The 14,978-nt window shown below is 40.6% G+C and overlaps 1 protein-coding gene across 1 annotated transcript; it reads left to right on the top strand.

The window, feature by feature from the left end:
• Nucleotides 1–856: 856 nt before the first annotated feature.
• Nucleotides 857–13,772, top strand: tfap2d (transcription factor AP-2 delta (activating enhancer binding protein 2 delta); the record flags this gene model as incomplete). The annotated part of the gene is made up of 8 exons (XM_079255043.1): nt 857–895; nt 1,598–2,116; nt 4,541–4,601; nt 9,129–9,294; nt 10,732–10,850; nt 10,952–11,093; nt 11,917–12,030; nt 13,556–13,772. 8 exons carry the CDS (start codon nt 857–859, stop codon nt 13,770–13,772), a joined length of 1,377 nt encoding a protein of 458 aa, XP_079111169.1.
• Between the last annotated feature and the right edge of the window lie 1,206 nt (nt 13,773–14,978).

Below are 14,978 nucleotides of genomic sequence, written 5' to 3'. Positions count from 1 at the left end.
TAATAATAATTCAATAATAATTCAAAACACCTTTCACAAAAATATTCAAATACATGTTTTACAATAAACTGACTTTTTGTATAAAAAAAAATTAAAAAAAAAGAGTGAAATTGTCATAAATTGTATTTATGTTGTACTATGAGAGTAAAAATCAACTTAAAGAAAAGCAGAAAGCTTTTTCAGCATCCGTTAAAAGCTTAAAAACCCCATGTCAATGCTTTAAAAATATTAAAACCTCAAACCAGAAAAAAAATATATAAGAAATCTTTTTGATAAATGATCAAAATTAGTTTTAAATTTGACAAATCCAACTTACATTTCTGTTGAAAATCCGTTCATTTTGTTAAATGCTTTAGCCGCTGTGAATAAAATAACACGACGAAAAAAGGGAAAGCAGCAGACCATGTGAAAACACAAACTAGTCAAAAAGGAAAATGTCCACAAAAAAGCGTCGAAAACGTTGAAAGAGGCTCTTGGTTCCTTATTAAGGCGAAGATACAATATTTATTCCTTGTCTCCTGGGATGCTCCTCTCCGTCTATTGTCCTCCCATTCCTCAGTGCTGATGCTTAATTTTCAAAACTTCTATATTACCAAGGGACCTACGACATCAGCCGAGAAATACCCTGCAAGTACAAAATCCGTGCGCCAGCCCCGTCCGTGCAGAGGGGAGACGCTCGCGTTCCGCCAGCTTTCCACCCTTACCGAGAGCGCGCGAAGGGGACTTTTCCATTTCTCTCGCTTTTTTGGGATTTTAAGGCATTTTTATTATTATTATTATTATTATCATTATTATTATTATTCGATCGAGGCAGAGAGGAGAGGAAAACAATACGGGTTACTTTGGAGAAACCACAATGTCAGCGACCTTCCCCGGACTTGTCCACGACGCAGAGGTAGGCGCATTTATTAACTTAATAACCTTTAATTTATGGCATGATAGCAGTAGAATAAATATAATTTGCTTTTTAAAGGAGTAATAGAAGCATTTCGAGGTCTGCTCTCAGGAAATATCTAAATGGAAGAGAGCCTTTTGTGTTGCATGCAGAATAAATGGAAAATAAAGTGCATGAAAGGAGAAATGAGTCGTGCATCTCATTCGAGCTGTGGGTTTTAAAAAAAATTGGGCTTTTTTTTTATTAGTGTATTGAGGGAAATTAGGCTCCTTTGAAAGCTGGAAACGGTGTGATTAGAGCACTTGAAGGCAGAATACTCTCCGTTGTGTCTCACTGTGCTTACTTTCTAATCCAGAGCAGAGCAGCAGGGCTGGGACAGTCAATTTGCCAGCAGCTCGGTAATAATAATAATACATAACAGCACGCCTTTTAAAACCATGCAAGGAGAGTGACAGGCATGCCAAAGGGAGGAAAAAATATATATACCGATGGCTCCATGTTGCCTCGCGCTCGTTCCCCTCCCAGGCGCGTGGAAATGACATCTCCTTCAGGTGGTTTAAAGTGGAGTGGGGGGGGGGGGGAAGAAAAAAAAACCCGCTTTGAGTGTGTGAGTTGTGTTTTTTGAATGTGTTTGGGAGGCAGAAGAAGAGGAGACACCGGCTGATGCTAAATGACACTGCTCATATCTTTATTATCTTGTAGATACGTCACGACGGATCAAACAGCTACCGGCTGATGCAGCTCGGCTGTCTGGAATCCGTGGCCAACTCCTCGGTCGCCTACTCCTCCTCCTCGCCGCTCACCTACCCAGCGCCGGCGGGGACGGAGTTTGCGTCGCCTTATTTCTCAGCAAACCACCAGTACACGCCCTTGCACCACCAGTCCTTCCACTACGAGTTCCAGCACTCCCATCCAGCCGTGGCCCCGGAGGCCTACGGGCTGAACTCGCTGCACTCCGGCCAGTACTACCAGCAGATCCACCACGGAGAGCCCGCCGACTTCATCAACCTGCACAACGCGCGCTCGGCCCTCAAGTCCTCGTGCTTGGATGAGCAGCAGCGGCGCGAGCTGGGCTGCCTAGATGCTTACAGGCGCCATGATTTGTCGCTGATGACGTCACACGGCTCCCAGGCCTACGGGGTCGGGATGCACCACCCGGACCAGAGGCTGCTGCCTGCCGCCGGCCTGGGCCTCCCTCCGCCTGCGGCAGACGACCTGCAGGTACCGGCGGCTAATCTACCACACACCCTTCTCCTCCTCAAGGCCTGAAAATATATTCTTCTTCTTCTCTGCTGTGCTCCATAATAAAATAATAGGCTTTGATACGGAAGCCTGTAGGATAGGAAGCGTAGCAGACCCTGCCCCAGTGTCCCAGTCTGCACCAGTGGGCCCCCCATATTTCACCAGCCTCACAACAATTCCACAATATTGACCAGAAAGACAGCGCCAGATGTCAGTCTGTCTGTCTGTGACATTCACAAAGCTCCTCTGGCCTATAGCTGATCTCCACTCAGGGACTCTAAACTTCGGGGTTAATATTATTGGATATCATCTTGAGATATATATATTTTTTGTTTCCAAAGCAAACGTGAGTGTACAACAGGCTGAGTAAATGTCAAGTCCACACGGCACGGTGCCTCTGAAAGGCAGGCCTGTTTTTCTAAAGGTTAATTGACTGGCAGTCTATACGAGCCTTTTGTCAAATCCTGCCTTTATTTTTCCAGAAACACACGTGACCATATTTTACATAATTCTTTTCGATGTAAAGAAATGGTGGAGATGAAAAGGGCTTCGCACGGTTGAGCGTGTGTGTGTGTGTGTGTGTGTGTGTGTGTGTGTGTGTGTGTGTGTGTGTGTGTGTGTGTCCGGCTGTCTGCTGAGGCAAAGAAAAGCCGCTGGTTGCTCTATTCTCCGGTAAAGGGCGGATTAACGGATCGGGGTTGAGGGCACAATGCCCAGCTCAAGCACCATAAAGCACCGTAGTTTATCCAATTACCGACTTAACGTCAATCAACTTTGTTACTTCTGCAGCGACATGTGAGCTGCTTAAAACGCGCCTCTGCTTAAACACTATTTAATACAGTGACACATCATTTCAGTCGCGTTAACTATTTACCAAGCAGCCTTAAATCGCCTCCATGAAGTCTGGATTTTATTGACATTTCAGAGATTAAACTGCATGCAGGCTAAAACACAATAAATAGTTTAAACATCATACTATGTTCTGTAAACAGAAATCAGATTTTTTAAAAAGTAAAATAAATATTTAATTCTATTCTAACTTAAAATTGTGGCAATATACAATAATAGTTGAACAATATTTGTTAAGTATTAAAGATTAAAGCAATATTAAATATGTTTCTTATATTTTTATGTAAAACGGTTTTTTTATTTGACTTTATTTTATCGCTGGATTAATTTAGCAATTCTAAAAATCTAACAACTAAATAAAGACGCTATAATAGTTTATATTATCTCATTATATATTAGAATATGCACAATACGGACTGTTATGTACATATTTTATTTTCATTTTTTTTATGACCATTTGTTTTTCTTTTCTCTGCGTCTTTATTGTAAAGAGTAGTTTTTTTTTTTTTAGGTGGAAGTGGGGGGCGTTTACTCTAGAATATAAAGAGCACAGGTTTGACCTTTTATGTGGGAAAAGAAAGGACGAGCTCGTGAACCTGAGTTTGGACGTCTGAACGGAACAGATGCGCCTATGGTCTCGTGCAGCTCGGTCGCATCTTTGAGAGCCTTAAAGAGATTTTCATGCTGAACAAAAGCAGCTGCCACACCTTTCTCCCGTCGCTAAGCTAATTCATGCAAGACCTCTGCGTTTTGTATATTGATTTTATAATCACTTTAGCTTCGGAATAGAAGAAAAGACACAGAGTAGGAGCTGGTTAAGAAAGAGCTCCAACAAGCTCCTTTCTTTTCCCCCCTCGGTTTTATTTTAATCAGGGGTTTCTGCGTGCACAGGGCCAGGCCTCGAGGCTCGCACGAGGGATTAAGTGTTTTCTGAATAAAAAAAAGCTCGTGTTCTCCTTTCTAGATAACATTATTGATAGCACACGAGTCTTGATCTGGACCAAAATGGCGTGGTTAACAGGTTTGCAGAAACGCTCCAGAGATCCCGCCAACAGGTCGGTGGCAGTGAGAAACTCTGGACACTTTGAGGCTCATTTCTCCATCTAGATGAGTTTCTGTCCTCGGTTACTGCCTGGAGCCTCTTCCATTAAGCTATCTGTGGGAAATCTGTGAGCTGCATCCTTTATTTTATGTGACCTCAATATTGTTGAAAGCATATGGTGCACTTTCTAACAAAAAAAAAAAGTGCTTCTCACCTCTGAAAAATTGCTCCAAGAAGGGCAAGGCTTGGGACTTTGTAGATGTTTTCTCTTAATGGAAAGAAGCTCTTAGGGTCTTGGTAATCTTGGGATTGAGATGTAATATCAGGGGCAATGAAAAAAAAAATCACTGATATGAATTTAAATGTAGTAACATACCACACACTGATCCACACAATAGATGATCATGTGTAATAATTACACCTGCATGCAAACAAGAAAACTGCTTCCTCCAGGTCCTCACAGCATTTTTTTTTTCTATCTATCTTCTCCTAATGAGTGCGTGTCTCCGTAGGGCTCCGTGGAAGCGCAGTGTGGGCTCGTGCTGAACGGCCAAGGGGGTGTCATCCGGAGAGGTAAGCCCCTCCGTTTATTCTCTGTGTTGTTGCACCGGAGGCCGTGAACACTCACGGCTAGACACGACAAGACAGCAAGCAGACAGACAAACAGGCGGAACATTCCTCTCTTGTCTGCTGTCAACATGTTACAGCAGGAAGGGGCCCACTCTCGCGCCTGTTTAAACACGAACACACAGTGGAAGCGCACAGAAAGTGCTCCCCACTGTCACTCAACACCTCCCCCTTTTCACTGCAACAGCACTAAACTCTGTCAGACAATTAAAATGTCAACAAAGTCACGAATTAATGAGGCTCGGCTTATTGCTTGGATCTACATTTGACACACAGCAACACGTCACGCGTGACTTTCTTAAAAGTAAAGATGAACTCTAGATTTAAAATAGTAAGTTGTTTGTTTTAGATTTAAAATAGTAAGTTGTTTGTTTTAGATTTAAAATAGTAAGTTGTTTGTTTTGTCCTCGTTTATATTAAATAATTATGTCATTTTAATCTAATAAACATGTAAAATTATAGGGCAGTCAATTGATTAAATATTAGTTATATTTATCCTTGGTTAAATAAATAGAAATTGAGGCGCAATTAATGCTAAAGGAGAGTAAAATAACATTATAGTAACGAAATAGTCATCAGGATTAACGGATTCATCTACATTTTTTTGTGAATGCATCCAATTATACGTTTGTTTACATATAAATGCATTCAAAATTCTGCCGAAAATTGATCAAGCTTATCAGAACCCAGTTGCTCTTAGTGTTGATATATTTTAAAAAACATTTTGTGTTTTTATATGTGTGGCAAATGTAGAGGTAAATAAGCCAAAATGACTTGTTTGGAGTGCAGAATGTTGCGCTTTGCATGTTTTATGGGGGGTTTCTGTGCTCCAGTGTTTGATGAAGGCAGAGTGTTCAGGTGAAGACATGGATGTGGACTTGTATCATCAACACGCAGCAGGCCAGACAATTTCCTCACGAGTGGTTGTTTTAAACTTGCTGTAGATCTGCGTTTCCTCCATCAAAGCCATGAGACTGATTCTCCTTTCTTTCCCCCCCGCTTTTTTTCCCCCCTGTTTTTTTTTTTACTGGGGACTGTGTGTAATTTTTCCATCCAGAGAGGAAGGCTGTGTCTCGGGTTTAATTTTTCATCAGCTCTGCCTAGGTGTTGGGGCTTTTCTCTTGGATTGACGCGGGAATCCCTCCGCTATCACTTTCGGTTAATGGTGCGCCGTATTTGGCCCTGAGCTCAGCCGCTGCAACCATCACAACCAATAATCTTTGCTTTACCTCCCGCTCCCGTATCGATAGCTTCTCTCGCCTCGGGCGGACGCTTTGATATGCTAATGCCGAGCGGGGCCCCGGATTCAGCCGAGATCATATTAATGTTGTTCTTTCTGACTGCGGCTTTGGCTGCATGAATATTCACATAACCTTTTTTCAAAAGAAAATCACTCAAGAAATGCGGATCCTACTTAGGAGGAGTCGTCTGTGTTTTAATCACCCTGCTATCCCTTTTCCAGTTCAGCTGTTACACAGCAGTCTCAGATATCAAGCTGATCTGTCAGACGCGCGCTCCCGCTACCACATCCTCGCGCATGAACATCTATCTTCACTGTCAAGACTTTATTTTCTTTTATCTATTTATTTATTTTTGTTTTGAGCTATAAACATTGTGTTAAAATATGAGAAGGATGACATTTGGCCCTTGTCTCGCTTTCTTTAATTTTCGTGGCAAACTCGTAAAAGGCGCTTGATTCCGCGTGTGATCCCGCCCGCCGCTCGCGCCGCAGCCCGAGGCTACTCTCCGTTGCTTAAATACCGTTATCGCCTCTGGGCCCGCGCGCTCCACTGACTGCACTACCGGCAATAGCTCTTTTCGATTGCCCTTGGCAACATAAAATACAAACTACTTTGAATCAAAACATTTTTAGGGGAATTAATATGATGTGAACCCGCAGCTTTCAGAAAAGCGCGCCCCTGTCAGAGCGCGTGAGCCTGACAGACAAGTTTGCTCGGTTTGTGTCATACATAGACACAATGCGAGCTGGACTTCACATGCACGCCACACACACACGGACACAAACACACACACACACAAAGAGTGTGTGAAGCCTTCCCTGCACGTGAAGTGGTCCGCTTTAGACAGTCTGAGTGAAACACAAGTAGTATAGAGATTGTTCAAAGTGCAGCCCAACAGGCCTTTGTTTCCACTCCACAGTCATGTTTCACATGTGGACACGTGGCGCTGTCCAGGTGCTGGAATGAAAGGTGCAAGCTGCTGTCCATGGTCCTGAACCTGGATGGCACTTTTTGTTTTTTTTAAAAGACTTCAGCTGAAACTGCCTTCCTGTAGCCAGAAAATAATGCTAATCCAGCACATTTCTGCTGACTGTGAATTATACATCCCCAATGGGGAGGGGGGAAAAAAAAGGTTACAGCTGGCCATGAAGAAGACTTAGTTGGTGGCCAGATTGTCCACAATGCTCAACCACATTGTCTGGTGCAGCCAATCTTTGCCTGCAGCATTATTCTACCGGGCCTAAATGGGATCCCTTTTCTTCATTTCATCATTTCCAGCACGACCTAATAACAAAGCGACACACCCTGCTGTTAGATTTGATAATGAGGCAAATGAATAATAGAATATAGCCTACAGAATACATCAGACAGAAACCTTGCGTTTCAGCTGCTTGGGACGTTAGTTCAAGTGAAAGTTTAATAATAATAAGCTAACTCAGAACACTCGATATATATATATATTTCAGAAGCATCCAGAAAACACTGATTCAGATGCAATTAATAATGTTAAAAAAGCCTTCCCCATCATAAGCACGATCATTTATTCACACATTCAGGAGCTTCAACAACACAATGATATCAACTTGGTAGGGGATTGAAAGAAGGTTTTGTTTCCCCCTCCTGGGAGGACAGCTCTTACATACAGATGACTATTGAGCTGGAAGAGAAATATAAATATATGTACATAGTAGGGAAAAAAAACTGCATGTAGTATTTAAGGGGTGCAGAGAAGTGTGGTTAAGAGCTGAGAGAAACATGCCATCATGTTGACTGAAGGTTGGTTTGTAGTCTGAGTGTAAATTTACCATCACAGTGGCATAAAGATTCATTTTCCATTAAAGTAATATTAAAATATAGATAATGTTAAAGATAAACAAGGATGTGATGAGCGGCAAGGGCTCAGTTGTAGTTTTTGTTTTCTTTAAGGAGTTAAAATATGAAAATGCAACATTTTATTGGAAAATTTTGGTCAAAACATGTCAAAACAGATGATATTTTCTGATCTGACAGCAGTTGTTGAGCTAATATAAGGTTTATGTAGAATAAGACTTGATTTACTCCAAAGTTAATAGGCAAGTCACATCATCAGACACGTCTGCATACCAGCTGCACACAAACATTATTGCTCTAAAGATTTGGATGAAAGATTTCCCGACTGATTTGTTGCACAGCTGCAGTTTATTTTTTCCGTCTTTGCAACCATTTCTGTTGTGGATTCTTTGACAAAAAGGAACCAGAGATACCTCATGCAAAGTGTGCACACAGTTAAAGCCACCCTCTGCGAACAAAGGTGCAGAATAATGTCAGTGTGTGCACACTTCTCCCTCTGTGGAGTTTTTCCACATGAAGAAAAAAAAAAAAAAAAAACATTTGTGCATTTTCTACAAAGGTGGATGATATATGAGCAATACTAATGCAATATACGATCAGTGATGGATACAGACTCAGAGTTGATGACTCATTTATAATCTCATACATGTTTCAAGCTAAAATGTGAATGTATTTGTTGAGTCAAGGCTTTTCAAGGTCTAAAACGATTTTTATTGGCTACATTAGCCTGATAACATCTATGCTAAGTGCACTGAAGTAAATTCTTTCTGCTGTTGTGTTGAAAAATACAACAGACACATTGTCTTAAGCATCCATTGCGCAACAGGGTATGACTACCCCCTAAAAAGAAACATCTGCTGCACTTTTAAAATGTATACCTCATTTTCATTCATTCCACATCACAAACAGTCTGTTTTGGCTGTTATTGATCTTTTATATGCCTTGCTAGTTAGTGCACTCTGCCTCGGTTTGGCTCTTGTGTTTGCAAGTTTAAAATGAAATGCAGAGGAAATGAACATCCTGTTCCTGCATCTACATTTCTTTTTTATTTTGCTTTTCTAATTTTCTCATTTTAAGCCTCGTACAGGTGAGCATGACATATGATGACATTAATAAACGCCAGGGTCCCTCCAGCCTTTCCTAAATCCTTCTAGGGGTTACCACTCCATCAGAACAGTGTATTCTGTGCAAAGGTGACATAAAGGAGCCTGTTTTTAATCGAGGCAGTGTTGCAGCAGTTTAACTTTCCTTAAATGGAGTCAAATTGAACTTAACATCAGTCGTTCATGTAAAAAGTACTGGCAGTGACCATGTTTCGTACTGGTCTGTGGTTCCATGCCTCAACCAGCGTGTTTGTCCACCGAACGTTGTGATAATCGCTGTGTGCGTGTCTGTTTTGCAGGTGGGACATGTGTTGTCAATCCTACAGACCTGTTCTGCTCGGTACCGGGTCGACTTTCACTGCTCAGCTCCACCTCAAAGTACAAAGTCACCATCGCTGAGGTGAAAAGAAGACTGTCCCCTCCAGAGTGCCTCAACGCCTCCTTACTGGGCGGCATACTGCGCAGGTCAGTGCAGAAAGAAAAGCAATCATTACAGCTTCTCTAATGGCTCGAAATACAACTTCAGTAATTAAACTTAAAGGCAATGCAAACTAATCAAACTTCATAAAGTTTGGTTGCCATTTCCTCTCGTCATTTCTTAGGCATTACGGTCCAATATACAAATGTTTCCATTTGAATCCATCTGAAGTAACTATTTAGCTCTGGAGATTTAATCTTTTTTTCTTTCCATCGAGTCTCAGCCTAAAATATCCTCTCATAAATCCACTGTACCCACTAGCCAGTCTCTTAGTCTCCTAATGAGTTAAAAACCAAACGCCTCAGCTGTGCAGAAAGCTCAACATCATCTCCAGAGGGTGAGCGACTCACATTTCAAACAGTTTTCACAGTAGTAGGAGTACTTATGGAAAAATTTAGCATGCATAGGTTGACCAAAGATGGCAGGAAGACATGGAAATGTAATTAACACATTACAAAATATAACATTTAACAGCTAGTATCAGGATTAACAAACTCAAATGAAGAACCGAGAGTGTCAAAACACTTTTCCTTAATGATCATTCCTATTATATCCCTTTGCAATATGTAATAATATGGAAGTAAGGGCATAAGTGTGATTGAAAAGGATCAATTGCAAGAATGCCTGTTAAAAATCTGTCTGCAGAGCATCGGAGAGTGTTGTGCGAGTCTTTGTAGCCCTCAGATAAAACAGAGGATATATAGCAGCCCCCACAAAAGCTATTGTAGGCGAAAGAGGGCCGGGGTTGCACGCGCCGCCATGCCCAGGGAGCCAGAGGGAGGCGAGACCAGGCCAAAGCATGCCAGGATCAGAGGAGCCAGAGGAAAGCAAGAGTTGCCAGCACTGTATTATTGATGAGGTGGAGAGAAAGTGAAAGGGGGGAAGAGGAAAGATGAGCAGAGAGAATATGGCTACCAGACAAGGCATCAAAAAATAAAACAAGAGAAGAAAGAAAAAGCATTAAATGCACAAATGGAGATGTTGATTGTATCTCCAGCAAAATAGATAACAGCACAAATTACTCACATGAGGATGTGGAATATCTTCTAAAGAAAAATACAAACTAATGACGGCGTTATAATTTGCAAAAATGTCTGATCATAATTTTGATTCCAACAAGATAATGTGGAGAACAGAAAATGGATATCTAACAGGAACTTGCAGTTTTACAATGAAAGCACACATGTGACAAATTCTACAAAAATAATAAAAAAAACATGAATTGCTACTTTTTAAAATACAACTAAATACAACAACTTTCTTCCTTCTATCCAACATATTCTAATAGAATCCATTTCTGATAAAGGACCTGGTGATCAATACTATTGCCGCTGTACATCTTCAGTTTCCTGGTATCTTACGGTGAATAATTGTATGATTATATATTCATATGTGACATCAAGTTATTTACTCCGTTTCTGCAGAGCAAAGTCTAAGAACGGCGGGAGGTGTCTTCGGGAAAAATTAGACCGCCTTGGCCTGAACCTGCCAGCAGGGCGGCGGAAAGCTGCCAACGTCACGCTGCTCACCTCCTTGGTGGAAGGTAGGCCATTTGCATTCACAAGAGTTGTTTTCTTCTTTAATGCTGTAAGATATGAATCCAGAGATCCATCTAATCTTTGTTGTGTGTTCTCCTGTATTCAGGCGAGGCGCTCCACCTGGCGAGGGACTTTGGTTACACTTGTGAGACAGAGTTTCCCAGTAAGGCAGTCGGGGAACATTTGGCGAGGCAGCACAGTGAGCCTAAAGAAACCAGCGCGCGCAAGAAAATGGTTCTGGCTACAAAGTGAGAATGCAGACTCGCACACAAGCACAGAGAAGTTATATGAATAAATCAGCAGGAACAGAAACTTTTGCACGTGTTTGATAAGGAACTTAGTGTTTAGGTGGGAAAAAATTCCATTCATTAGTTTTTACTCAAGAAATTTACAACTATTCACATATGTATCGAGGATTTCTTATGCTTAGATGATTGTGTGTTATTTGGTTTTAATAACTCATATGAACATACTTTAGGCTACAAATATTGTGTATATAACAACCGTTGCCGTGTCAACACTGAAATCCCCTTAAATCTCCATTGAAAGATTTTTTTCTTTGTTTTTTTAATATTATAATGCAAAAGTGTTTTACGAAGCTTTGCATGAAAACTGGGCTGCATGGTGGCGTACTGGTTAGCACCACTAAGAAGGTCACTGGTGTGTTGCAAGGGGGAGGTTTGAACAGCGGCCTTTCTGTGTGGAGTTTGCATGTTGCTTGCATGTACGGTTCTCCACGAGTACTTCTGCTTCATTCCACAGTCTGAAGTTATGTATGTTAGGTGAAATGATCACTAAATTCTCCACAATGTGAGTGTGAACGGTTGTTTGTTCTTCTGTGTGGGCCCTGTGATGGACTGGTGACCTGTCCAGATTACTGGAATAGACTTCAGCTTCCCTCTAACCCTTAAGTGGTTCAAAAAAATGAATGAATGAATGCATGAAAATAAACGTGTACGATGAAAACATTGTGGAATGGTGCAGAAAGGAATGAAGCGGAGTCACAATATGTGCCGGTTGTGCTGGAGACAGATGGTAAACCCTCAGTCCCTCCCTCCTTCTGTCTGTTAGGCAAATCTGTAAGGAGTTCCAGGACTTACTGAGCCAAGATCGTTCTCCTTTGGGCTCCTCTAGACCAACCCCCATCCTGGACCTGGACATCCAGAGACACCTCACACACTTCAGGTAACATACATACGAGACCACAAGAAGTGTTGATGGATGCTGCTTGTCTTGTGCAATGCCGCGGTTAAAACTCGGCGAAAGGTTCACTTGTTATGCCTCTGACCTCTTTGCCATTTTGGAAAGACGCAGATGTGTAGTTTGTTATTTGGCACAAGTGGCAGGAGGAGGAGGAGACGCAGCCTTGTTAGCAGAAATGTCACATATATGGCGTCACTGCAAAGTTTTATCAAACAGGGTCGCACGGCTGAGCCGAGAAACTAAAGAGGAGCTGCGTTTTATAAACATGATGACCGACTGAACAACAGTGTAAGGTTCTGTTCCAAGAGATGAGCTGGCTTTCAGCTCCTGGATGAACCTGCTCCGAGAACTTGCAGGGCAGAAGAAACGGTATCAGTGTAAAACTGATGCTTAAATCCATTTCAAGGCCATTCATCCTCCTGTTATCCTGCAACCTTGTGGTGCCGCTGAGTTTCAACCGGCTTTGTCTGATTTTATTTGCTTGTTGAAAAAAAATAGAACTGGAAGAGTAGCTATGCAGAATCTCAATGAAGGAATGCCAAATAAATGTACTGACAACGATTGCTGACCACCGCAGGTATCATTTTGCATTCTGAAGACTCAGCGAACAACTAGAATCAGAAAACAGCTGCTTCATAAGTGATGGCAGTCATGTAGGATGTAGATGACGCAGCAGGGCTCAAACTGAGCTTATTTTATTCTTTTTATGGGTATTTTTCCATCTAAAATAATTGAGATAGAAGGAAAATGTTCATTAGGAGTTGTTTGAGCCCAGAAGGATCTTGTTAGAATATTTTGATTGTGCATATAGCTACCCTAAACATATTGTTCAAAACATTTGAAAAAACCCAGCAGTGTTATTCATAAGGGTGGGAAAATCAAATAGAAAAATTGAATATTGGAATTTTTTCCTTCACAATTTCAAAATGGACTTTTTTGTAACAAAGAAAAAAAAAAAAAAAAAAAAAAAAAAATATATATATATATATATATATATATATATATATATATATATATATATATATATATATATATATATATACGTATATATATATATATATATTTTTCAAATAAATAAAAATTCATAATAAAATATTTGTCATTTTTATTGTTTTTATTGATCTTTTTACTTGTATTATTGGGAATTATGGCAGCAGAATGATGGTCTGACTAATGTGTTGTTTTTTTTTCCTAATTTAAATCAAGAAAAATGCGAGCAAAAGAAAAGTTTTGTAAATTTTTTCGTGTTTTAATCTACAAAAATAAAAAATATCGAAGAATTGTAAGAATCGCAGTTTAAATCGAATCAGCGCCCAAAAAAATTGGAATCAAATCGTTTCGGGACAAAAGCATATCGTCACAGCCCTAGTTGTGCACGTTAAGAAAATAACAATTAAAAGTCAGAACAGCTCAAATATATGAAGCCTTCAGTAGTTTTAATTTGGTGTAATTAATTTCCCGTAGTCAGACTCTTGTGAAAACTTTTTCTGTTTCTCTCCTTTAACAGTCTAATCACTCATGGGTTCGGTACGCCGGCAGTCTGTGCAGCTCTCAGCACCTTCCAGACAGTCCTAAGCGAGATGCTCAACTACCTGGACAAAAACTCGAGCGGAAAAACGAGCGGACCCAACGACCAACAGATCAACAACAGCTCAGAAAAGACGCAGCTCCGGAAAACAGCCGAATCCCAGAGCAAAGATGGGAAATCGGAAAAGACTGAGTAGCCCCCACCCACCCGGTCCCCGTGCCTTGGAGCGCTGCATTTAGGAGTGTGTCTGCATTTGTGTGTGTGTGTGTACCCTCATATTGGATATGTTCATTCTATATATTACTGCATTTTCTTTGGGATATATTTATTGTTATTTATTTATCTTTTGTTGAACTGTAACATGGACATATCTGTCCCAAACGAGGCATCTGGATGTGTTGGTGAAACACCCCATGTCTTAACAAGAAGGAACTTAGCCATGGAGACAGCTGTGATCCATCCAGGATTTTTTTTTATTTATTTACTTCTTCTGAAAACAGGATGAAAAGTTTCCAGGTCAGGGGTGTGAGCTGCCAAGTCAATAAAGAGCACTGCACACAAATCATGGCTTTGGGACCATCTAATTCAAATGAGCAAGCTGTGGATATAATCTGCAATTATACAAAAACCGAAATTGTTTTTTTTTTTTTTTTCTGTGATGATTGTGAAGAAAAATCGAGCAAAAAAAATTTCTAATTTTCTTTCAGGTACATATTTTCTAAAATCTTTCTGGTACTTTTAGCTAAATAAATTCAAATCCAAACACAATCACCCTCTGAACCTGCAAGAGCACTTAAACCACATCATACAGGTTTTTATTATTATTATTATTATTATTATTATTATTATTATTATTATTATTATTATTATTATTATTATTATTTTTACTGGGTACAATCAGTGCCATATCAGCATGTGTGTTTACCATGTAGAGAAAATGAGACTGTTTCTGGATGTGAGGATGATGTGAGCTACTGCCTGAGGGTGAGGTGTGTGTGTGTGTGTGTGTGTGTGTGTGTGTGTGTGTGTGTGTGTGTGTGTGTGTGTGTGTGAGAGAGAGAGAGAGAGAGATGAAGAGAATGAAAGTAGGAGAGAAACGTCCAACTCAGCCATTTTGTAACAGGTGACTTTGCGGTTGCTGTCATTACTTTTCCCTGTGCATGTCTATCTTTGTACACTCCCAAGATCGCAAGTTTAGCCGACACAAGCTCTCTGACTCGCTCATGAACATTTGTAAAGATATATATAAAGATTTAAATTACTTTTCTTGTAGGCTTTCAACTATATATATGTTAAAACCCTACCTTCTAAAATGCTGGTGTTCAATAAAGACGGTTGCTACATGTTCTACAATTTATTCTTGATTTTATGATGTGCTCTACACAAATACACACGCTCCATT

This window comes from Telmatherina bonti, assembly GCF_933228915.1.
Source record: "Telmatherina bonti genome assembly, chromosome: 16".
Taxonomy (NCBI): Eukaryota; Metazoa; Chordata; class Actinopteri; order Atheriniformes; family Telmatherinidae; genus Telmatherina; species Telmatherina bonti.
This window is presented reverse-complemented; position numbering and strand designations above follow the sequence as displayed.